This window comes from Pipistrellus hanaki (genome assembly GCF_964339955.1).
Source record: "Pipistrellus hanaki genome assembly, chromosome: 20".
In the NCBI taxonomy this organism is placed as follows: domain Eukaryota; kingdom Metazoa; phylum Chordata; class Mammalia; order Chiroptera; family Vespertilionidae; genus Pipistrellus; species Pipistrellus hanaki.
Genome location: NC_140522.1, coordinates 7630124 through 7656352, shown reverse-complemented (window position 1 = coordinate 7656352; position 26229 = coordinate 7630124). Strand labels below are relative to the sequence as shown.

The following is a 26229-nucleotide window of genomic DNA, read 5'->3' as shown; positions in this document are numbered from 1 at the left end:
ACTTGGGTACATGCCCTTGACCGGAATCAAACCTGGGACCTTTCAGTCCGCAGACCGACGCTCTACCACTGAGCCAAACCGGTTTCAGCATCAAATAGGCAATTATTTTGAAACCATCAACTACATTCGCACTTTTCTGCCATCCGTGAGAATGGTCCCACTTTAGATTTATTGCATGTCAGGTTTGCCAAGATTTTCTTGCCAGTTTCACACAAAGCAGAAATACAAAATGCTTATAAAGTTAATGATTTTCTAAAACTTCAACCGTCATTACTTTATAAAGTGATAATATTACTAACTTCACAATCTTGGTGAAGGGTCAAGCCAGTTCAGAACCACTCTTCTCTTTCTGGCTATCTGTACCCCTTACCACATTCTCTACAGATTCCCAGGTAATCACAATATTCCAAAGAATTATGTGCTGGCGTTGGGATTTTGAGACACATTTGTGTAAATGTGTCCTTTAGAACATGCATCAAATTTTCCTGACATATAATAAAAATACACTTTGAAAATTAAGGGAAGGAGTATGTAAAAAATCATTACAGAATAACGGTTGATGTTTCACAGGTTTTTAGTTTTTCACAAAATTAAGATATAGCCTGGCTGGTGTGGCTCAGTGGTTGAGCATCAATTCATGAACCAAGAGGTTGCTGGTTCAATTCCCAGTCAGGGCACATGCCCGGGTTATAGGCTTGATCCCTAGTAGGAGGCATGTGCAGGAGACAGATGGAAATTTCTCTTTCATCGATGTTTCTATCTCTCTATCCTTCTCCTCTCTTCTCTCTTTCAAATCAATAAAAACATATTTAAAAATTAATAAGTTTCTATCTTGATGAACTTGTACGGTTCCATCTAAGTCAAGATACATAAAATGCAATTGTATGAAATTTATGAGTGGGGGATAGCCGATAAGGAATTGATTCTATGTTCATACATGAGTTACAGCCTCCTTCCTTCCTTCCTTCCTTCCTGGAGAGATGAGCCCACAGCAAAATCCAAAGCACAGGCCCTTTTTCTTACCTCAAATCAGGTCCATTTGGCCTGGATGGTGGCTGCCAAGAAACCCCAGCGTTCGATTCACTGAGTGGAACCACGGACGGCGGCTGCACACCTTGAGGTGGGGAGGGGGGAGTTGTAACGTGGGTAGGAGAACTCTCTGTGCATCCTCCTAGATGCCCACGCCCCCCTGAGCAAGCCACGATGCTGACCGAGTAATCGGTGAAAGGAGTCAGACCAGAGATGACGTGGCTTAACGCTGCAGGAGTGACATTCGTTATTGTGACGTGAGGGTCGGGCATACGGATCTCGTAGCTGAGCATGTCTCCATTCTGGATGAGAGGGGGCTTCCACGTGACCTGGAGAAGATCAATAGAATCAGGAACAGAGCAACTGAAGTTCACCAGGACTGGAATGTCGCTCTGTCTGGTTTTCAGTGAAGTTGCTTGTTAAATGCCTACTTTTTTTTAAAATATATTTTATTGATTTTGTACAGAGAGGAAGGGAGAGATAGAGAGCTAGAAACATCGATGAGAGAGAGTCATCAATCAGCTGTCTCTTGCATACCCCCTACTGGGGATATGCCCGCAGCCAAGGTACATGCCCTTGACCGGAATCGAACCCGGGTCCCTTCAGTCCCCAAGCCGACGCTCTATCCATTGAGCCAAACCGGTCTTGGCTAAATGCCTACTTTTTAAAAAAATATATCTATTATTGATTTTTTTTTTTTTTTTTTTTTTTACAGAGAGGTAGGGAGAGGGATAGAGAGCTAGAAACATCAATGAGAGAGAAATATTGGTCAGCTGCCTTCTGAACACCTCCTACTGGGGATGTGCCTGCAACCAAGATATATGCCCTTGACTGAATTGAACCTGGGACCTTTCAGTCTGCAGGCTGACACTCTGTCCACTGAGCCAAAACAGTTTCAGCAAATACCTACTTTAAAAAATATATATATTTTTATTGATTTCAGAGAGGAAGGGAGAGAGGAAGAAAGAGATAGAAACATCAATGATGATGTTCATCCTGCACAGCCCCTATTGGGAATCGAGCTGCAAACTGGACATGTGCCCTAACCTTGAATTGAACCATGAATCAAACCATGACCTTCTGGTCCATGGGTCACTGTTCAACCACTGAGGCATGCCAGTCGGGTGCAAATGCCTATTTTTGCATGAGACAGAGGTGAGGGTTTGGCAATTAGCAATCTCCAAGAACTAAGGGAAGTGCCTTTCCCTGGGTTTGGCTTTCCAGACCATCAGACCAGTACACACCTTGGTGACTCATCGCCAGGTGGGGGACCTGGCGCACACAGAACACACACGGAGACAATTCACACATCCATGTGCATCCACGGGGCAGTGAGCAGCAGGGGCTAATCATCTTCCTGTTGATAACTCAATTACATGAAACGTCAGAACCCCTTGCTTCACATCATGAGCGTGCCCTCTAAAAGTGTAACTACTTTTACTTTATTTTTGGGTGGCGATGGGGGATCATTGCTTGCATTTTCTGAGGCTGCACACTTGGTAGCAGGCCTCATCGATAGATGTGACGTCATCACGTCCCCTATACAAAGGCAGAGCTGTGTGACGGGCATCATTCTGGATTCTCTCCAACAGATATTTCATAGGCAGGCCTATATTTCACTTGTGCATAATGTAGAAAGTAAAAATACAACAACAACGTCTATTCTCAAAGATAAGAGATGTACAGAGAGCTTTGACAAAGGCGAGCAAAAGATGACTATTTAACTCATGGACTTGAGCATCAGACGAAACAACAATGCTTGATATGGAATCCCATGTGCAGGGGTCCTTTTCTGTTCTGGCTAAATGCTGCAGAGGCATATCGCAACACATTCATGTTCTTGGAGGAAAAAGACCCTGGAAAAAAAGTGCACAGGCCATGAAAAATAGCCCTCATACGTACACCACCCTCGTTCATCTCTTATTGATGCCTCTCGATGTCCCTGACATTTTAGAGTCTATCTTTCAGCTCCTAAATAGACTATAAGCTTCCTGAGAGCAGGCCCAAGTCTGGGTCCCATGTACTGCCATGCCCGCAGAGCTCAGTAAGTAACTGTGATTATGGCTGACTGAAATATATATTTTGCCTCAGCATGCAAACATTTAAAATTTTTAAAAGACACATTTCTGCAAATGGGTATATGAATTTTCTACATTTGTAATCTCATACAAAATCAAAGTCAGAAGGGAATAATAAAAAAAAAAATAACAAGAGCCCGGCTGGTGTTGCTCAGTGGTTAGGCATTGACATATGACCCAGGAGGTCACGGTTCAATTCCATGTCAGGGCACATGCCAGGCTTGTAGGCTTGAGCCTCAGTATGAGGCATGCATAAGGCAGGCAATCAATGATTCTCTCTCATCACTGATGTCTCTCTCTCTTTCTTCCTCTCTAAAATTAATTTAAAATATTTTAACAAAAAAAGTAGGCGAGAATGATGATTAAGACTCCATTCTTTTTACGTTGGTTCAAGTACACCCCTTCGCAAAGCCGTGCCTGGGCACGATCCAGGTGACACCACCTTTCCTGGTGACAGCCTGAGAGACTCAGCTGATCTGTCTCTTGAGTGGGCAGAGAAGCAGAGCCTTGGGTATTGCTTCGTTCCTGAATGAGGTCACACAATCAAAGAAAAGAGGGAATTTAAAGAAAGAAAAAGGAAAAAAAATAAATCCAGGCAACTTGCTTTAGAGACTTTTTGATCATCACTGATGATTGGATGAAACAGAATTGTGCACTGGGCCATCCTTCTTCTAAAAGCATTTGTTCTTGCCGAAACCAGTTTGGCTCAGTGATAGAGCATCGGTCTGCAGACTGAAAGGTCCCAGGTTCGATTCTGGTCAAGGACATGTACATTGGTTGCTGGCACATCCCCGGTAGGGGGTGTGCAAGAGGCAGCTGGTCAATGTTTCTCTCTCATTGATTTTCTAGCTCTCTATCTCTCTCCCTTCCTCTCTGTAAAATATCAATAAAATATATTTTAAAAAAATTAAAAAAAAAAGCATTTGTTCTTTTTTCCAGGCCCGCCTATGAAATATCTGTTGGAGAGAATCCAGAATGATGCCCATCACACAGCTCTGCCTTTGTATAAGGGACGTGATGGCGTCACGTCATATGGATGGGGCCTGCTACCCAAGTTCTTCAAATAGTCACATTCCCGAATGATTAACAATTCCTGGCTTGTTTGGGGTTTTTCTTTTTTACTTTGAGTGAAGAACAATTCTTAAGATTGCCCAATACGTAGAATAAACACTGTATGCCTGACATGGACTTCCAAAAAACTTCCTTCTGGTGTGTTACCCGCAGAACTCGACACAGTCTTGATCTTCCTATCGGAAACAGGTGTTGCTTTGAACAGTCTCATATGGCAACCAAGCCATGAAGGCTTTTAAACATAGCACCGAGCGTGTGGGCTGAAATCAAATGTCTCCTCCAGTTCCCCCTGCTGAGCATCACCCAGGGCCTGGTGTGGGTGGAGGTTGAGCGCACGCGGGCGCCACGTCGATCCAAGTCATAATTTCAACAGATGAACTTTGCTGTTTATGCAAATGTCCTTTGTGTTGTGCTCTGGTGAGCAAGCTACTGTAGCGAGGCTTTTGGCAGGACGACAAGCCCGGAGCCATGGAACCATGTGTGTATTTACACAAAAGAGGCTCCGAAGCTACACAACTCCCTCCTGTTTGGTTACACTAATTTCCCTTGAATGGAGTTTGTATGCCAGCCAAGACAATGGCAGTTAGCCCGTCCTCTGGAGCGTTCCCCGGAGGATGGAGGGGGAATAACGGAACCGCTTTCTGGATCGCCTGGCAATGCCCCGATTTAATGCCTCTCCCCATCGTTTTGATTCTTTGATCATTAAGGAAATATATCCGAATTTGGGGCGCTGGGACTTGGGTTGCTATGCTAATGCAGGGCTCCGTGTCTCCCCGGCCCCTCTCGTTCTCTGCTCTATTTAAACCTGGCGTGGCGGTTAAGCTAAGCATCCCATCGTGGTATTCAGAGTATTTGAGGTGTGCGAGGGCCCGTGCAAGCATCGCCACGAGGTATAATTACGGGGACACGGGGAGAAATGAAAGGTCTGCATCGCGTTCAGGAGCATTTGGGCCAAGGGCCAAAACCCAGTGAGTGCAAACCACCACCAACGTGCGCGCTTTGTCAGCAGGTGGCTCTGCTCGACGCAGAGTCCATCCTGGGTCAGGCCTGTGTCTGCAAGACAGAACACTCAGGGTCTTACCTCGGCTGCCTCGGGGCCCAGCACCCGCACTGCGGGGGGCTGCACCCCTGTGGGCCTGGAGGGCCTGGTGGTGACCTCCGCCCAGGCGCTGCTGCTCGTGCCCCCGCCGAGCGTACTCATCAGCACCCGGTACTCGTACTGAGTCCAGGGCCTGAGGGCCGGAGTCCTGTCCATGTACCGCGTGGAACCGTTTCCAGGGAGAGTCACCAAGACGCTGGCTCCTTCCTCCCCTGGGACCCTCCTCTGCAGGGTGATGTTGTCCACCAGGCCGTTGGGGTGGGCAGGGGGGTGCCAGGACAGGATCACCGATGTCGGGGTGTCGGAGAACAACTCAGGGCTCGGGATGCCCTCCGGGGCGGCGGGGGGCATCCAGACGGCCCGGGACGGTGGGGAGCGGGTGCAGCCCTCGGCGGTGCAGGCTTCTACCTGGAAGGCATAGGCGGTGTGCGGGTGCAGGCCGGTCACGGTGCGGTTGGTGGCATTTCCAGGAGCTGCCAGGAGGAGCTGGCCACGCTGGCACACGTTGTAGTGTGTGAGGACCCCGTTGGGCTTTGAAGGGCACTGCCAGGTGACCAGCATCGCTCTCGAGTCCACAGCCAGGAGCATCGGGGGGTCCACAGGCCCGGGCCCTACAGGGATGAGTGAAACCCATAAGTGATCCTGCTCAGAACGTCCCCATCTCCTGAGAACATCCAGAAGGAGCACTGGCGCTCCCACAAGGGCATGGATGGAAGGCTTGAGAGAAGTCAAGGCGGGCTGAAACCGGTGTGGCTCAGTGGATAGAGCGTCAGCCTGGGGACTGAAAGGTCCCAGGTTCGATTCCGGTCAAGGGCATGTATGTACCTTGGTTGCGGGCACTTCCCCAGTAGGGGGTGTGCAAGAGGCAGCTGATCGATGATCCTCTCTCATTGATGTTTCTAATTCTCTATCCCTCTTTCTTCCTCTCTATAAAAAAATCAATAAAATATATATTTTAAAAAAGAGGAAAAAAAAAAGCCGAAGCTGGTTTGGCTCAGTGGATAGAGCGTCGGCCTGTGGACTGAGGGGTCCCAGGTTCGATTCCGGTCAGGGGCATGTACCTTGGTTGTGGGCACATCTCCAGTGGGGGGTGTGCAAGAGGCAGCTGATTGATGATTCTCTCATCGATGTTTCTAACTGTCTATCCCTCTCTCTTCCTCTCTGTAAAAAATCAATAAAATATATTAAAGAGAGAGAGAGAGAGAGAGAGAGAAAAGAAAAGCCAAGCATCAGGACAAGGACTGGGACGGCTTTGCTCACAAATGAACCAGAAGGACTTGCTGAGAAGCACTGAGCTCAGCTGTCCTTTTCCCTTCTAAGATGCCTTTATCCAAAATCGTGTCTTTTTCTTAAAGTTCATGTGAGAAATAGCCTGAGGACTCTTTTTTTTATTTCAGCCACAGGGATACGCATCCACGGTGAGAATCAGCTGCTTCCTGCGCCTCCACACCAGGCATGGCGGCCCCAACCTTGTCATCGAACCAGGAATCAGATCAGAGACCTCTGGGCTCCTAGGTGGAAGCTAACCACTGAGCCACACTGGTGGGGCATGAGGACTCCTTTTGGAAATCAAGGCTTCAGAGAAGAGAGAGACAGGAGGGCAGTGGTACCCCAAGTTCTAGCTCCTGCCACGTTTTTTCCCCCTCTAGAGCCCCAGGAAGTAATTATAATCAATAACACCATCCTAACATACCCACAGCTTACAGCCCAGTCACCCCCTCCCCCCCCCATCCCCTTCCCGTCCACCCCATGTCTCTCACTCTACAGTCCACGTCCCGCCCAGCTCTGTTTATCATTCCCGGCCGTGTTTGGCGATTTATCTACTCCCTGTTAATATTACAGGTGATTTTTTATGGCGGCGCTGACAGAAGCTGCCGATGGAGCTCTTTCACCTGCTGATAAATAAACAATGCGCAGCGCTGACCTTTGGGGGAGCGGGTTTTGTGCTCGCTCCGCTCAGCATCCTGACTGATTCAATTACCGGGGAGGATCGGGAGGCCCCGTGCATACTGAAGAGGGCCCGCCAGATGCCCGCGAGGTGCCAAGAACACCCCCCAGGCCCTCCAGAGAGATCCCCTAATTGTAAATAATTTCGCCCGCGCGCCACCATCGAGTCACCTTGAATGCGGGGCCCCCGCACGCAGCCCGCGGAGGCAGAGTGTTATTTAAGCTTTGCTGGGCTGCGTTAAATTCCGCCGCGTGAAGGGCTGTTAAGTTTTTCAATTGAAATTTCATTTAAAATGCAGGTGCTTTTTATGATACGGAGGCTTTACGGCTCTCCAGGTACAAGCAGGAACACGGTGCAATAACACAAATCTGCTCAATCACTGATCGGTAACAGCTGTAATTCCGGAACATTTAGCATTCTTATAGACCGAGGGCCCGGAATCTCTCCGTTGCTGCGGCAGATCAGGAATACACCCGATCCCCCCTTTTTCTGCCCATGGCGATGTTGACATTTATGAGATTTTTTTCCCCTGTGAACATTAGATATATATTTTTTTAAATTGGATTTAGTAATTGTTCCAAACAGCAATGATTGCGTGCGTGCACGTACACGCGATTCAGTGTGATACTTGAGATTTAAGTTTTAAATGTGACAGCTGCTTTGCAAAAACAGCGACTACAAGATAGCTGGTCATGTAAGCCCAATGTCATACAACAGGGTCCATGTAAGCCCAGTGTCATACAACACGGTCCATGTAAGCCCAGTGTCATACAATACGGTCCATGTAAGCCCAGTGTCATACAACGTGGTCCATGTGTTTGTCACCCCCTGGACTGATGGTTGAATTGAGATGGCTATTTGAGAGGAAAGATGTACAGTACTAACTCTGACATCAAGTCATTGCTGACGATTCGGTAATGCACCCATGGGAAGAGAAAAACCCTACATGCCCAGGCACCCTGGCAGGGACCCCATTTGGCATTTTAGTCTGACACTAGCTTCCACATGAAAGCTTTCTTAAAACCACGGCAACGTTTCTTACGTTTGTCCTCCGGTATACAGAAGTGCCCACTACATCAAAATAGGAATTCCTTTCTTATTCGTACGTGTCATCCGAATTTGGCTATTTCCCAGCAAAATGCCAGCACGAATCTTGTAAGGTATCAATGTTGTTTTGCGAAACTAAGTCCTCTGAGATTGGGGTGCATGAAATCAAGGCTGGATTCAAGGCTTTTATATCTAACCCCATGCCACCCTCCTCCCTCACAAAATAAATAAATAAATAAATAAATAGCGAGCAGCATATATTTACAGCTCAGAATATTTCCTATTAGGGCTTCACCAGGATTTTGCATAATTATTTCTCATATGTGCATATCAAACTGGGAACTTTTCAAGGGGAAGAAGACAACAAGGATGCGGTTTGATCTGTTTTGATGGGGACACGCTTTTCATTTCTCCCAAAGAAGATGCTAGTGCGGTGAGGGAAACCGCCATGATAATGAGATGAACTTGGACTTCAAGCCCCCACAGAACACAGGCGTTCCCTCAAGATGGTCTCTTCTCTTGGGAAAGAAAAGATGCCCCATGTCAACTTTATGATTTCGCCCCCCTCCCTCTAAAAGCCAGCACATTTTATGAGCTCTCCTTTCTGAGTCGGTTCCCTGCTCTTGTCACAAGGAGGGTCCTTAAACTCGTGTGACTCAGGAGAGGAATCTGAAAACGGCTTAATTAGTTCCACTGGCCAGGGAAGTGTTAAAAATCCGACTCCTGGCATGGGTTCAAGTATGAGCTTTAAGAGGATAAGCCGGATCGTCTTATTCTATATACAAATCAACCGGCATGCGACTGCGTGGTGGAAAGGGTCAGCACAATTATGTAAAACATGCGTAATAACTGTAATTGGGGCAGTTGGCTAGTACAATAAAAAGCTCCGAACACGGGCAAAGTTATGCCCGGGGTGGTAGCTATCACTTCCTAAAGGGAAGAATTCATGGGTGAAATGACATGAAAAAGATGGTTATAAAATTTTAATGGAATGATAAAAGGCAAAAGTCAGCCTCTCAGCTGAATTCTTAAAATCCCAATATATCACCATCCGCCGCTTAACTGTAAAATCAATGTGGGGTGTAACATGTTGTCAATGCAGCTGTCACTGGGAAGTATGACAGCCACACAGCTCAGCTGGCCAGTGACAGAAACAAGCCCGCCCGGCCTCAACTGGGGTGCAATTGTTCGGAGAACTGCTCCCCCACCCCCCACCCCGGAGCTGGGAATGGGGCATCTTCTCGGTCCAGATCCAGACTCGGAGTTCAGGCCATTTCATTAACAGCGCCAGTAACGGAAAGCAGTTTCATTTTGGCAAATGAAATTATCTTTTATGGGAAACTATTTTGCTCCACGGCCTCAGAAGCTCAACCCCAGCCTTAGACAAAGCTGTTAACGAAGAGGTCTGCCTATTTATTTTCGCGCTCAGGTATGTATGTTGGGAAAGGTGTGTGTGCACACATGTGCATGGATGCAACTGTGTGTATGAATGAATGGGTGGGCCCACTCACACCTTTTGTGTGTGTCTAACGTTCCGTGGTTTTCACCTCTTTTACACTCGCTTGCTATGAGTCACCTGCAACTGCTCAGTCTCCCTGATATGTCCTCATTGTTGGCCTGAAGCAACTTTTCACTATTTTCATTAAAAACTCACTCAGTTTCAAAGCCTTTTTTTTTTTTTTTTTAAGTGATATCAACTCCACAAATGAATATCCCTGGAATTTCCCAATGAATTAAAAATCAAGGTGGCAAATATATGGATGTATAATCACACAGAGCAATATATTACATGCTGTTAACGTGGCCTTTTGATATTCACCACTGATATGCTAGCAGAAGTGAGACTGATGGAGTCCTGCATCCCTTTAATCATGAAATCTTTCCATCAATTTATTATTTATACCCCAACTACCTGCGTACAGGATTTCTGACAGCTCATCATAAAAGACTTACATGTAATAGGACCAATAAAATAAAGATAGAGAAATATTAATCTGATGATGATGAAAAGGGATCAACAGCTGTATCCAAAAACAAAGAGGAAGACTGGGCACCATGATTTTACACCAAAATGAACACACAGCTCCTTGGCAACTGATGAAATAAGAAAAGGGCTGGTAGCACAGGCATCATACATGTATATCCTATATAATGAAAGGCTAATATGCAAATTGTCCCCTCGACCAGGAGTTCGACTGACCAGGAGTTAGACATGTGCTGACCACCAAGGAGTGGAGTGGCACATGACATCAGCAACGGGTGCTGCCGGCCCCAACAGGCCCTGATGAGAGCTGTACTGCAAAGGGGATGGTGGAGCAGGTGAGCAGGCGACACCAGGCTAAGGTGGATCCAAAGGGAGGTCCCAGCTAGCAGCAGCAGGCAGCTGGGGGGAAGGGAGGCCCCTGCCCGCAGCCGGCAGCCAATAGGGACCCTACCCATGAAAAAATTTCATGCACTGGGCCTCTAGTACAGTGTTTCCCAACCTTCTCTCATGATGAGAATCACCTGGTAGAGTTGTTAAAACACAGATTCCTGAATCCCAACTAAGAAGTGCTAAACTAGAATTTTTGAGAACATATAGGTAAAATTGCATACCTAACTTAGTGCTCTGTATATAAAATCTGTCTTAGAGCACTAGTTAAGTATACAATTTTACCTATATGTTCCCAAAAATTCTAGTTTAGCACTTCTTAGTTGGGATTCAGGAATCTGTGTTTTAACAACTCCACCAGGTAATTCTCATCATGAGAGAAGGTTGGGAAACACTGCTCTAGTATATATATATATATATATATATATATATATATATATATATATATATATATATATATAAAGCCTAAGCAACTGTTACGACTGGTTGACCGAACAACTGGTTGCTATAATATGCATTGATCACCAGGGGCAGATGCTCAATGCAGGAGTGTCTTCTGGTGGTCAGTGTGCTCCCACAGCCAACCTCCCATAGCCAGCCAACCTCCTGCAGTCCCTCTCCCCGGCCAGCTGGCTTCGATTGTGCACCAGGCCTCTAGTTGATTAATAAAAGGAATTGCTGAAGACCAGTAGGTGTGGAAATGGAAAAGATACTACTTGGTCATCTGAGAGTAGGAGAATCAAAATTGGGAAACTATTTTTCTCCAATTCTTCTGAGATCAGGATCAGAGAGTTTACATTAGTAAGAACGCCTTTTCCTCCAGAATTGGAGCATACTGTTCAGTAAATAGCTCTGGACCCATCCTTGAAAGTTTGGGACAGAAAATTAAGTATGTTGGTGGGAGAATTCAGGAAGGCAGGAGTGCCGTCTGCAAAGAACGAGTGGTTCCAGATTGGGAAGAGCAGGGTGCCTTATAGGCCCCAAATGCCAGGCGGATAGACTTTTTCATTAACCAATCCAACCTTCCAATTATCCGCAAAGCACATACGTATCCCTGTGCTCACTGCAGCATCATTCACGGTGGCCAGGACATGGAAACAACCAGTGTCCTTTGATAGAGAACTGGATAAAGATGATGTGGTACGTATATACTATGTAACAGTACTCAGCCATCAGAAAAGATAAATTCTCTCAACAATAAAGATTTAAAATAAATAAAAAATAAAAAATAAAGTACTACCATAAGCGACATCTTGAATGGTTCTTGAGACTATTATGCTAAGTGAAATAAGTCAGGCAGAAGAAGCTAAGAACCCTATGATTTCACTAATATGTGTGACATAAAACTAAAATTCAGACAACACTGTGGTGGTTATCAGAGGGAAGGGAATTGGGGTTAGTAAAGGGTAAAGGGTGTCAAATATGTGGTGATGACAATGATTTGACTCTGGGTATGTGGGCACACAATGTAATGTACAGATCATGTATCATAGAGATGGACACTTAGAACCTACATAATCTTATTAACCAATGTCACACCAATCGATTTAATTAAAAATGCCTCATATCACCTGCCCAAGGGTATTCAGTGGTGAGTGTTGACCTATGAACCAGAAGGTCACAGTTGGATTCCTGGTCAGGGCACATGCCCCGGTTTCGAGCTCGATCCCCAGTGTGGGGTGCATAGGAAGCAGCCGATAGATGATTCTCTCTAATCACTGATGTTTCTTTCTCTCCCTCTCCCTCTCCCTCTCCCTTTCCCTTTCCCTCCCTCTCCCTCTCTCTTCCTCATTGAAATCAATAAAAATATATTTTTAAAAAAATTCCTCACCTCCCTTTTCTCTGTCCAGGAGAACTTTCCTTTGCACCTGCGCATTAGCTTGGGTGGCTAGTGCTCTGGTGAACTTCCTGCCTGTAGATAGGAGATCATGGCCCCTATTTATTAAGCATCAGCACTGAGGTAATCCATAGTCACACTTTCTCGATGGAGATAGAGATGATGAGTGCCAGAAAATGGAGGCCATTTTTTCCCTTTTCCAGTGTGGCACTCTATGGGAATAACCTGTGCAGTGGGTTGAGTAAATATGTGCAGGTCATCTCTTTATTCAATTGTTTTAATCATTTCTTTAAAACTCTATTTCGAGTGTGAGCTCTCTAGACCATAAATCTGGACAGAGCTAGTGATGAGACTGTCGCTTCCCCAGAGTGTGTGTAAGTCTCCCTGAAGGGGAGTAGGTGTGCTGAGTGGCGCATTAATGCCTCCGGAGCCTTAGGCGGTGTTTACTGCACTGTGCTGATAATTTGCTAAATGGTACCCTCAAGACCAAAAGGATGTACCCTTGTAATGGACCTAACTTGCCCCCAGGGAGAGATGGACAAAACAGAACACATTATTGTTCATAACTGGTGTTTGTAAAATTAAGGTAAGTTTTGAAGAACATAAATAGCTCAAAGGATTCTATCTCATTTGATGCCATATCACCACTGCAATACTGTAATTAAGGTCCCCGTAGACATAAAATACTCTACTGAATAAACAAATGGTATTATTTCAAACACTATGCTTTTGGACTAATATCTAGTCTTAAGAAAGTCACTCCAGTCCTCCCTGGACAGAGAGGTGGAATGGCAATTGGCCAACAGAACAGCATCTTCTAAGAAGCTCCGGATTAAAAGACTTGACAAGATTAACCCTAAAAACATCCATGCTCAAAGATCCAGTGTCCTCATTCACTCTGTGTAGCTTGCATTCGTTTACAACTTCTCTAAACAAAATGATACTTCCACTGGTACAATTTTATAGAGGTAGTTTGTATAGGACTAAATATTATGTCCGTGAGTTTATTTCCTGCACAACCTGATAAAAAAACATCTGAATGCAAACATAGCTCTTCCATGAAATACTACAAACTTTCCTGGTTGAGTAAGGCAACCCCAATCTATTCCACGTATTAGATGCAGAATCACTGGGAGCAGATTCTACTCTCTGTCCAGAAGGCTGTTCATCAAACAGAAGTTCAAGGAAACCTGTGTCCAGGGGAAGGTATCATGGAGCTCTACGCATCCTCCTAAGGCTAGGCCCATAGTTCGAGTGTCCTACCTGCAGGAATCCCTCCAGAGCAGAGAGCTCAGTAACATTTGGTCGCAGAGGACAAGCTGACAGGCTCTCTCTCGCAGGGCACCTCGAGGTACCCTGAAGGATGGAATGGGGTCATGTCTGTACACCCAGCCCTCCCACCACACATGTTCCTTCTTTCTGGAACATTGAACCACCCTTGTCCTACAAAAGAGGGTTGTCACTAGATGTCAAAAGAATACAGAAGGCCTATTTTATGAGTGTAAGAGAAACAGAAGACATTCAAGACTCCGCTGTGGAGAGGACATCTGGCTGCGTAGCGTGCAGAATACTTACTGTCCTCCGTTGTCATGAACAGAGTCCAAGGGCTGAGTGCACTGCCAAATCCATTGGAGGCAACCACCCGGAACGCATACTCGGTGTGCGGCTGGAGGTCCCTCACTTCATGGCTTAGCGATGCCGAAGGACTGGCAAATAACCTGTAGGGGACACGTGTTAGAGAGTTTCAGACACTCCGAGAAATAACCAGGTGAGGTCAACATGCCTTTAAGCATTGCACTGTTCTGTCCTCACGTGCTACTTCTTGGGAAACGAGGAGCCACTTGGCTGAGGGTTCATAATATTGCATCCATGTGAGCTGCAAATGATAGTAGCATGGAGTCCATTCTAGTCTAGCATTAGGAATGTTTGCCACGTGGAACTTGTAGGACAGGCATTATAATTTGGTAGCCACAGTTCACCACACGGCATCTTGGGGGTTCAAGTGCCTGCTTGCTTTCTGTAATAGATGTGCTCACAAAAAATTAAGTGTGAAGAAAGCTTCCTGTAAAATCTTATTTTCACATGAAAAGTAGATAGTTTTTACAAAGCAAACCATTACCTCCTAGGGTGTTGCTTGCTGTTTTGTTTGAACTTTTAAAAGGTGGCCCGTCTGGCTGGCGTGGCTCAGTACTTGAGCGTCAACCCATGAACCAAGAGGTCACTGGTATGATTTCAAATCAGGGCACATGTCCGGGTTGCAGGCTTAATCCCCAACGAAGGGCATGCAGGAGGCAGCTGATTGATGATGCTTCTCTCCAATGTTTCTATCTCTCTATCCCTCTCCCTTCCTCTCTCTCTCATAATCAATTAAAAAGAAAAACTAAAGCTGGTCTTTATTTGTTACAAGTAAGAATGGACCTATTGCTCTCACACATGAAATTCATACAAGAATATTAGCCAATGTTGCCCCAGCCAACTTCATTTAACATATGGGTACCAAGATGAAGTTATGGCTACACCGCGCCCCCAGGTGCCTGCTGGGAAGATGGAGAGGGCAGAATGCTCACTCTAGCAACTCAGGGGCGGAGGGGCCCGGCCTCATCTGGAGCTGGTAGCGGGCTGAGCCGGGGGCGTTGTTCCGAGCTGGTGTGGACCAGGCAACCTGAAGACTGGTCGGAGCGGCGGCAGCAAGCCTGGGGGGCAGCATGCCATCTGGAGCTGTGGGGACACACGGATGAATTAGAGCAGAGAAAACCGCGGCGAACATATGCCCGCCGCCCCGAAATGCCCCGCATCCTGGAAAAAATTGCTCCTCGGGATCCACAGCCGTGTTAACCATGGCCCATTTAGCTTAACATCTTCGTCTCTGAGCCCCTGTATGTCCCTATTGTTCATGTCGGCACCGTTACATTGGGGTTTCACTCCTAGGAGCCAGCCCCCAGACGCATGGCCAGGCAGACGAAGGCGCAATCATCCCCACCTGCATGGACTTCTGTTTGTCTGATGGAAAGCACGGAGGGAATCGAGCGAAGTACATGCCGAGGCCCCTTTGCAATGTAACTTTTGCTCAATCACCAAGCAATCGACCAGGGGAGGAGTCCACGGTTTTATTTCTCCCGTGTCGCCTGTTTACCGCTTTAATCACAGTGCTCATGAACACATGGCCTGTCATTTTCTTTTTGAGGGAGGTTTATTGTAATTGTGCTTTCCTCCAACGATAAATACACGGGATTGGCTGCAATGAGCAGTCTCGAGCCTTCATTCTCACCTACGGAAATGTGAACGTGAGACTTATTCACCGCCCCCTTCTCACCGTGACTCCGTCCTTATTCCCAAATGCTGCGAGCTGGGGCACACGTGATGCTTTTCCCAGGCCAGTGGGGTCTCTGGCAAATCTTTCCTCAATTCAGTGTGCCTGCCTGATACAATCTCTCGGGGAAATCTATTCATACAGTTCTAGAAGGCCTAAGAGGAGTGAGTAGAACTAAAGCCTATGCTACTTAAACAGCTGACATGATGACTCTGGTTATTAAATTATTTCCCCTACAGGTATAACCTGAATGAACCTGTCATGTCCAAGTCTGTTTTAGAGCTGGGCAGGCACTCAGAAGCAAACGCAATGAACTTCTGTGGCTTTAGCAAAATCGCCCAATGACTCTGAGGTGTGTTTCTCATCTTTAAAACGGGGGCAGGTTATTTCCTCTGTAGGATTGCCCTGATGATGCACATAAAGCCCCTAAAGTTACATTGCCTCGGATCTGGCGATTTTTCATTGTTAGTCACGATTGTTCCTGTTGCTATGACTTTATTAGGCTAATATGAACTTCCCTCAGGATGGTTTAAGTGCTACTACAATGGAATTATTAGAAATATTCTTACTATAATGTAAGCTCCTTGTGGCCCAGGATGACTAGGGGCCATTGCTGAAGCAGAAGAGATCAAAACACTAAAAACAACTATCATGCTTCCTTTTTACCTTCTTTCATACATTATTCTCTATGGTGGAAGCGCTATGTGCTTTCCAACTTGGCAGAACCTGCCTATGAACTGAGAGGTTAATGAATGACCAGAGACGAGAAGGGAAGAATTAGATTACGTGTCCCATCAATTCGTTGTCAGGGTTTCGAGTTCATCAATGATTTGCTAATTTATTCAATAACCGTGTATTGAGCCTCTCCTCTGTATGAAGCAGTGATCTCTGGTGTGGAGGGGGAATGGCACTTAGTGAAGGAGACGTGGCCCCTGACCCACAGGGTGTCTCTGGGAAGGGAGGCAGCCAGCAATATGCACACAGATGTGCGAGATCACACCGCACTGTGACATATGCCTGGAAAAGAGCAGATCAGAGCAAGGGGCGGGAGAGTGAAGAGAAGTGTGTGATTTTCCTCATTTGATAACAATTTGGGTTGTACAGGGAGGCCACAAGAGGAGCTTGTCATTGGGTAATATTTGAGCAGAGACCTCAATGACAAACAGGATGGTGGCCGGGAGAGTAAAAACCATAACAAAAATCAGCTCTGGCAAATTATCAACATGAAACATTGGAGTAATAAACATGTCCACCAAAAGAATCTCTTCAAGTGTTAAAAACTACATCACCATGCTATCAGAAAAGAACAGAGAAATGTCCAAAAGCAAACCCCATCATAACAACAACAAAAACAATAATAATGGTACCATTATCTTGAGTTCTCTTTTAATAAAAAACAAAAAAAACAAAAAAAGCACTCCATTAAATCGATCACACTCTGGTTATATAACATTGCAAAATATTTCCAAACAGAGAGATTATCTGAAGTTATTTACGTAGAACTCTTCATTCTTCTTCATCCTGCGTGCTTTCGGTAACTCTGAATCCTGGAGACCTTTCTTTCCCCTTTGGTTAACCCCTTTTACCCAGACCTATTCCTCAGAGGCCCCTTAGCCCCGAAGCAATAACTGGGAGCCGGCCATAATTCCATCCCCGGTTCCGGAGCAGAAGAGCTGCGTATCTATCAGTGTGATATATGGCCTCCAAGATGCTATGTTGCTCAAAACACTTCTCTCCAGTTTAATATGACCCTCCCGGGGCAAGCACTCCACAGACAACCTCCTGAATCAACACATCTCGCCCAGTAAATACTAATTCTACACGGCGACGGGGAAAAACAGCCACCACGGCCTATAAATTCAAAGGAAGGGGGTTCTTCATGAAATTTCAAATTTAACCTTTTTTTTTTTTTTGGAAGGCAAAATGAATACAAAGCATTAAGTAATAAATTAAATCACAGATTGGACTAGTATAGCTGGCATAATTTTTTTTGGGGGTGGTATAATCTTTTGAATGCATGATTTTATTAAACTTGTCAATGTAGGATTTCATTAAACTTTTTTAAAAAATATATTTTATTGATATTTTACAGAAAGGAAGGGGGAGAGAGAGAGAGCGCTAGAAACGTCAATGAGAGAGAAAATCATCGATCAACTGCCTCTTACACACCCTACTGGGGATGTGCCCGCAACCAATGTACATGCCCTTGCCAGGAATCGAACCTGGGACCTTTCAGTCCACAGACTGACGCTCTCCCACTGAGCCAAACCGGCTTTGGCAGATTTCATTAAACTTTTAGATAAATGTATACTTGTGGATTCTTCCCTATCTAAACAATGGCAATAAAACCACAACCCAACTCCCCAAAACAAACAAACAAACAAACAAACAAACAAACAAACAAACAAACCGAAGGCCCCAAACTTTTGCTCCATACAGATATACAGAACTCTGGGGGGTACTCTAAGAAGCAAACAAAAACAAACAAACAAACAAACAAAAAACACAGACTTTTTTTTTATGTGACCAGTGACTTACTAAGGTTGTGGTAGCTGGAAGAGAACAGTTTTTGGGACAGAATAAATTCAGAGGGATTCTCATAGCACCGAGTTGTTAGCACTGCCGTGCATGTTTTGTGTGTATGCGTGCACATTTCAAGCCACTGGAATAAAATATTGCCTTAAGATACCAAAGAAGTCCATAATAGTTTGTATTCAATGTAAACCTAAAATAAAAGACGCTGAGTGTCTGCACATTGCTCTTTGCTGTGGGTGGAAAAAGGAAAGGCAGATAGAAAAGGGATGGGTTGTTCTACTTGATATTTAATAAAGATAAGACGTGACCCAAATAACTGTAACGCCAAATGTGTACACAGCATAAAAAAGTTGAGTGCTGCCCATCTGGTGTGGCTCAGTGGTTGAGTGTCGACCCATGAACCAGGAGGTCACGGTTCGATTCCTGGTTAGGGCACATGCCTAAGTTGCAGGCTCGATCCCAAATGTGGGGTGTGCAGGAGGCAGCCAGTCAATGATTCTCTCTCATCATTGATGTTATTTCTTTCTTTTTCCCTTCTCTCTGAAATCTACCTACCTACCTACCTACCTATCTACCTACCTATCTACACACACACACACACACACACACACACACACACAGTGAATGCTACAAGGGTTTCAGGAATCAGGCCTCAGATATGCATGCACTGTGGACCCCGCCTTTCAGAGGAGCAGCCTTGCAGAGGCCCTGCCACGGGGACACAGCTCATCTGGGGCAATCAGGTCCTCTGCCTGATTTAGGGCCTGGGACACCTGTCCACCTGCGTGCGCTCATTTCTGAGCAGCCCTGAAGCTTCCTGCTGGCTTCACTCGGAATCTGACCCCAGCGCAGCCCTCACTACTCGCGCCTCAGAGGTGGCTGGCTGGCATCCTCGCGCAGGTCTCCCTGCTCACATCACACGGGAGAAGCCATGACCTCCTCTCTGTGCCCATTCTGCCCGGATGGCCTGGCACATGCTCAACTCCTCCAGATCACACACTTCCCTCTCGTTTTCTGAAATAGCGACATATGAGCGAGGATTTTAAATTCCAGTTTCCAAAATGGAACATTAGAGTTCAGACACACATATTGAGTCATTGAGTCATAAACAAATTGAAAACAGAAGGCCGGGCTCCATTTCCAGTCACTAAACCATATGTCATTAAAAAAGAAATTAATTATGAGGAATATGCAGATGTGCTAACAAATGGACAGTCAACCTTGAGCACAAGGATGTACAAATAGAGCAGCATTAAATCGTGACAAGTAGGCTAAAGCAGATTTCGTGTTCACAAGACAATCTCTCCCCAGAACTCATCCTTGGTACCTGTAGGCTATGGGCCCGGTTCCTTCACATGAATATTCCCAGTTCTCAGGATCACACTACAGAATTGCAATGTCAAGTCTCCATAATATAGATAACGGACCTGAGGTTTAGAGAGGTGATGTGTTTTATCTCAAATCACAAAACTGGGGTGCCGGCAGAGTGGGGATTTAAACTGGGATTGTTGAAATTCAGAGACAGTGCTCCTGGTTCTATACCAGAACAGCATGCTACAGGAGTGATGTATAATAAAAAATAAACATGAAACATATTAAATAAATATAAAAGCAAATCACGGAAACCATGAAATAAATTAGTTGTAGTAAAGGCTGGATTTATTTTCTGTCCAAGTCATATTCCTAAATAGTACTTTCCTGATCTTTTTTCTTCATCAAATTAGGGTTGCTGTTCCTTATAGACTAAGAATATTCACTTAACAAAGAGGCTTCTGCTGGACACAGCATGATATTGTTTTTGGTATTATAAATAATACTAAGGGTGCCGAGTAACCTAATCAATTTACTTATACTCCCATTGGTAAGGTATGAATGATCCATTTCAAAGTATCCCCATCAAAATGAGCCTTTTTCTACATGCACTTATGTAGCTATATATACATATAATAGTAATAATGTAAATATGTCATTAGAAATATTACTATATAATTATGTTATATAACATAATATGACAAGTATATATAATCTAAATACATAAAATATAATAAGGCAGCCATTAAGATCTACACTCTGTTAACAAATTAAAAGTATCCTATATAATAAAAGCCTAATATGCTTAGTGTCTGGTTGGCCGTTCAACCAATCAAAGTGTAATATGTTAATGATATGTTAAGGCTGCTCAACCATTCACTATGACGTGCATTGACCACTCCAGGGGGCAGATGCTCCAACCGGTAGGTTAGCTTACTGCTGGGGTCCAGATGATCAGGACTGAGCAAGGAGGGCCAGACATGCCCTGAAGCCCTCCCATAGTCCCTCCCTGGCTAGCCAACCTCTTGCATCCCTCCCCGGCCCTGATCGTGTACTGGTTGTGTCCCTCTGCCTGGCCTGGGACCCCTTGGGGGGATGTCAGAGAGCCGGTTTCAGCCTGATCCTGCAGACCAGGCCAAGGGACCTCATCAGTGCAAGAATTCGTGCACTGGGCCTCTAGTTTCTAATAAAAGGGCTTGAGAGTGATGATGGAGGAGATAGAGGCAATAGGCACTATGGACTCGAGCTAAAGAAAAGGTGAGATTTCCTCAAGATTGTCACCACCTAGTAGAGGGGCACTTAAGACAAAAGTTTTGCTTAGGAAGGGAGTATGTGCTTAAAATGGAAATTTTGTTAAAAAAATTTTTTGTCACTCAATTCAGTGACAAAATAAAATGTTATTGAACAAAACCTGTATCTTGGGTCTTGGGTCCACATTTCTGCAGAAAACACAAATGTCACCAACGTCTGACTGGTGGTGAGGCTACACCAATCGAAATTGGTGCAGATAGCTGTCAAACATCCTCTGCAACCCACTGGCAGATCGCACCTGGCTCTAGTCATTGTTCTTCATGGGATGAAAACTGGTCCCCTGTTCACTAAGGAAGCCCTAATTAGGACAGAAAAGCGGCCGGGGTATCCCCAATTATGGTGTATACTAGAAGGACTATCGCAGGAGGTGCCGGAGGTGGGCCCAGGGCACGGGAATTGAGAGACGCCACGGAATACTAATGGCTCTTGACCACTTGGAGAAAGGAAAAGATCCCATGCACATTAGCATCCACGTGACCGAGGCAACATCCCCTCCACCTCCACCTGTCTTGGTGGTTTCGGATGAAAGAGTTGCTTACAATTGCTCTGCAGGACAGTTTTCAGGCACTTTGTTCAGCTGGAAACATCAGACAGACTGACGTCGCCCCCTGTTAATTTCCAGACACCCCGGAGCCGCAGAATGTGCAGGTCCTGGTGCTCGGAGAACAATGGGGATTTTGAATTTCATCAGGTGCATACGTTGTTTAACTAGAACACGGAACTGTCACTTTGTCAGACTAATTAGAGGCTCTGCGGTTGGTGGTCAGAACGCCTGGAAGAATTTTTTTTTTTTTTTTTTGGGGGGGGGGTGGTTAAGCCTCAAAGCACCAATCAAATTCCATTCTTTGTCCTTACAGATTTCCTCGATTTAGACACTCCATTTAAGCCTTAGCTCTTGACATTTGAATTCCTCTTAGTATTCCTAAGAGAATTTCTTATTATTCCTATTATTTTGAATACTATCACATTCATCCAAATGAGTTTCTAGGCAGTGCAGATTAAATTCCTTTTTCCTTTAGAATCTGATTACTCGAGGCCTTTGTGGAAGAATGTATCTTCAATTGGAGAAATAATTTAAAAAATACACAACCAAAATATTAGTGGATTAAGCCTACACCGTTTTCAGTTAAAATATTGTTCCTTCACTTCATTTAAAATAATTCTCTGAAGAATACCACCTTTGTAAAATTAAAAATAGATATGCGTGGCAAGGTTAATACATGATTTTAACAATGAGTAAATTTAGGCTAGGTCAAAGCCACTTTCTTTAGGGAGAGTACACTATTCCTTCATGGAATGTATCTAACAAGAAAAATAGTTTGTTTGCTTTTTTTTAAGTAGGTAAGAAGATAAACTACTGTATTTGAGAATTGGACTCTTTCTTTTTTATATATATATTTATTGATTTTTTATAGAGAGGAAGAGAGAGGGACAGAGAGTTAGAAACATCTATGAGAGAGAAACATCGATCAGCTGCCTCCTGCACATCCCCCACCGGGCATGTGCCCGCAACCACGGTATATGCCCTTGACCGGAATCAAACCTGGGACCCTTCAGTCCGCAGGCCAATGTTCTATCCACTGAGCCAAACTGGTCTTGGCTGGACTCTTTCTTATGATGCCACTGCATTTACTATTCTGGAATAGAATCAAGAGCCAAGCAGTCAAGTGATCTTTGAACAACTGATGAAACTTCAGGGGGACTGGTTATAAAAGTCACCTTAGCAGCTTGACTGGATCTAATCTCCAAGTTGATTCATTACTTAACTAATAACAAAAAGATGGAGCCTTAAAACACTCAGATTACATAGGGGGCATCCCTTACCTCAACAGGCCATTAATTTAACCTTCTCTATTAGAGAGAATAAAACAGTAGTCATCAGCACGATCGACGATGCTGAATGACTGCTAAGAACTGATTTCAGCTCAGGAGTAGAGTTAGAATCAGAAGTTGAGAATTAACAACAACAACAAAAAATGATGCTCATTTGACCACAATAATGATGAAAAATCTATGCAATTAAGTTTATGTGAAGAAAATCTGTAATCGGAATATTCCTTTATAGTAATTTTGCCTCACAGTTATGATCTGGAGTACAGCATCGGTATCAGAAAGTATGCAAGAATAATACCAAGGAATTTTGTTAGTTTTAGGTTTATGGACCCAGGGGAATTCACAAGTAGGAAACAAATGTGTTAATATTAATAACCCTTCTTCAATTTACATGCAGCACAAATCAGAATGCCTATGTTTGAAAAAATAGCATGGTAATCAAAACATAGCTTTGCTTGGGTCATCCCTAATTTCTAAGAATCTTCCATTGATTTCAGAAATGTTATGTTGGATAGAATCTTCCTTCACCTTAAAAGTTTAACTCAAATGCTCTCAGTACTTGAGAGGAATCAGTAGCTGTTAAAAGTGGGGAGATAATTTGTTGCTACCCAATCTTCTCACATACAATGGAAAGATATAATTTGGAATGTAGTACACAATTATTACGTATCCAGCAATGCATTCTATTCTTTGCATGCATGTATCATGCTTAATTCTCTGTGTCAATCTTATGAGGCAGTTCCTCTTTCTTGCCCCCACCCCCGAATGAGGCAAAATGTGATTGTCTAACTTTGTAATTTGTTCAAGGTCACAGAGCTAATAGGAGGGGAAATTAAACTCCTCCTCTTCAGCTATATGAAGTCGATCTGATTTTAGAAAAATCACCAGAATTTCACTGGCTTATGTGTGAGCCTGACTGTGCATGTATGTGTAGGATTAACAGATAATCAGAAGGCATAGAGAATAGAGCACATTCATAGATATCATTTTTATCCATGCATAACGTTTTTTCCCCCCTCAAGCAACTTCTAATCTCATATTTTGTCAGGAAGAATTTGAAAATATTATTTTATTTATTTTTTCCTAAGAAAGGGAGGATTGACAAAAAAAGGTAGAAGTTAACTTCAGATTATCATGAAGGTTTCGCTGCTCAGAAAGGCTGGCTGTGTGAGAAAGATCCAGGTCTAATCCTTTCTGAGAAAAATATCTCAATATATTTAAATCTTACAGGTTTCCACGTGGCCAGCTTCCACTCACTTGTTCTGTGATAAGACTGTGTTCGGCCTTGCCACCGTCAGGCACAGTAATAGCCATGCCTCTATGTTTTATTAAAACCTATTTTTCTATCTCTCTGTCTCTCTCTGTCTGTCTCTCTCTCTCTCTCTCTCTCTCTCTCTCTCTCTCTCTCTCTCTCTCTCTCTCTCTCTGTCTCTCTCTTTAATCCCAAACTCTAATTTACTTGTTGTTCCCTTAGGTACAAAGTACACAGTTCATAATTCATTTGATATGAAATGTCAGTTTAGATTCTTGCCTGTCTTTGATAAATGAGAAAAAACATGTACATTTCAATTTCCTCGATGCCGGAGCGGCCGGGAACAACCCCCTGTGGTGCTTCTCAAAGACGTTGGTGTTAAATTAAACATCAAGCTTCCGAAACAAACGGCGGGCAGGGGTGTCCAGGGCGGAGAGTACAAACACGGGAGACGGAGAGACGGCGGATGCGTCGCCCACCAGGCGAGCGAGGGCGCCCAAACAGCAGCTGTGATCCCCAATTAGTGCTCACTTATAATTTAACACACCGCCCCGGCCTGCTGTTTCCTTACGTCTCGCTTTAGAGGCGGAAGTTAGAATCCTGGAGGGGGGATAAAGGATTCAGATGCCTGGGGGTCAGTTTAAGTTTCGGCCTAAATTGTGATGGTGGAGGTGTACGCTGTGCTCACTACCTGTCATGCTTATCATTCTTTAAACCAGTGTTTCCCAAACTTTTGACATATGTGCACCCCTTCTATAATTTTCGTAACGCTGTGTAGCCCTCGTCCTCATGAGAATGCAGAATTAGGCTCAGCTAAGCACGGTGCAGTCCATATCCCCACCAAACTCCGGTGCAAGGAGTACCCCCACCAGACTCTTCCCGTACCCCTGGGGGTACATGTACCACACTTCGGGAAACACTCCTCCAGCTTCTATTTCCATATCAGCCCGACCTCAGGGCACAGCATCCCTTATCCCTCACCAATCCCAGTGAAGATAGTGATGTGATGATGGAATCCCTTTCCAGACGGGGGGTCATGCAATCACAGGTGACAATGAAGGGCGATGTCTCAGGTGGCGGTCAAGTTAAAATTCAGAGAGCCTGAAAGATGCCCTGTAGAATTTACACTCGGAATGCCTGCTTCTTGCATCCAATGGAGGACAGCTCCCTAGGTCATTGGGGACAAGTTTGGGACTACCTGATGGTTCAAGCCAACAGTCCTCTCAGGATTGTATTCTGACCCCCAACTGTAGTGTTGGGCAATGTCTCCAGATCCTCCTGATGAGTGACACAGAGACATCTGTGTCGCCTTTGCTAAGAGAGGACAGAGTGGTCAGTGGACGATGTTGCAAATAAAAGTTGCGCATGCGCAGTGGCTCCCGAAGCCTGTCGCCAGGGTGCAATGTGGTTTCTGCCACTGCCTGCTGCACTGGGCCCTGCTCTCTCTTTCAGTAGATTGAGGATGAAACTCCAGAGTAATTTTACACACACATACACACACACACACACACACACACACACACACACACACAGTTGCACAATCTATTGTTCTTCATTAAGTGTTCTAGGCCTTTAGAACTTGTAGACTCTGGGTGATCTATGTCTCTTTAGAGAGGTATCAGAATTTCCTCCAAGTTCCCAATGAAAAGAGATTAAAAAAAAAATAGGGACTTTAAGTACCCAAGATGTATTAAGAATTTACCTCCCTTTCATAAAACTTTATACAGGCAGGGAAATGCTCACAGAAATGTCTGCAAGTCAGGCATCGAGTCTGTCTAGGATAATGAAGGGCAAAGAAAAGAATAAGATTTTATTTTTTTTAAAAATAACGCAAAAAATTTCTTTAGGGCACCAAAAGAACTCAAATAAAACTTCAAGTTGCTTTCAAACTGCAGAGCCAAGTCAGTCAGACTTTTTTTTTTTTAAACCTTAAAGTTATAGATATACCTTTATTCCAAGATAAAGAAAAAAAAAAGAAAAGAAAAAAGAAAGGGGGACTTTTCTTATTCTCTTTAAAAATAGGATTTTTAAAATATCAATGGAATGTAAAGGAGTAATACTCTGCAGCCCTCTCCCCTGATAAAGTAGAAATAATGTGATTTTGAAAAAAAAAATTGGGGAGGTCCCTCCCCACCCCTGCCCCTTGGCTCCACTAGAGATGGTGGTTAACTTTATGTGTGTCCGGGGAGGAGGGACT

At 44.6% G+C, this 26229-nt stretch overlaps 1 protein-coding gene across 1 annotated transcript in view; it reads right to left on the bottom strand.

The window, feature by feature from the left end:
- USH2A (usherin) overlaps window positions 1-26229 on the bottom strand; it is a gene marked incomplete at its 5' end in the record, with an annotated part of 394535 nt that overhangs the window by 119847 nt on the left and 248459 nt on the right. The window contains 4 exons of the mRNA XM_084868505.1: window positions 1024-1358; window positions 5260-5888; window positions 14056-14198; window positions 15048-15198. Of these exons, the coding sequence (XP_084724631.1) occupies window positions 1024-1358; window positions 5260-5888; window positions 14056-14198; window positions 15048-15198 (1258 nt within the window). The remainder of the gene's footprint in view (window positions 1-1023; window positions 1359-5259; window positions 5889-14055; window positions 14199-15047; window positions 15199-26229) is intronic.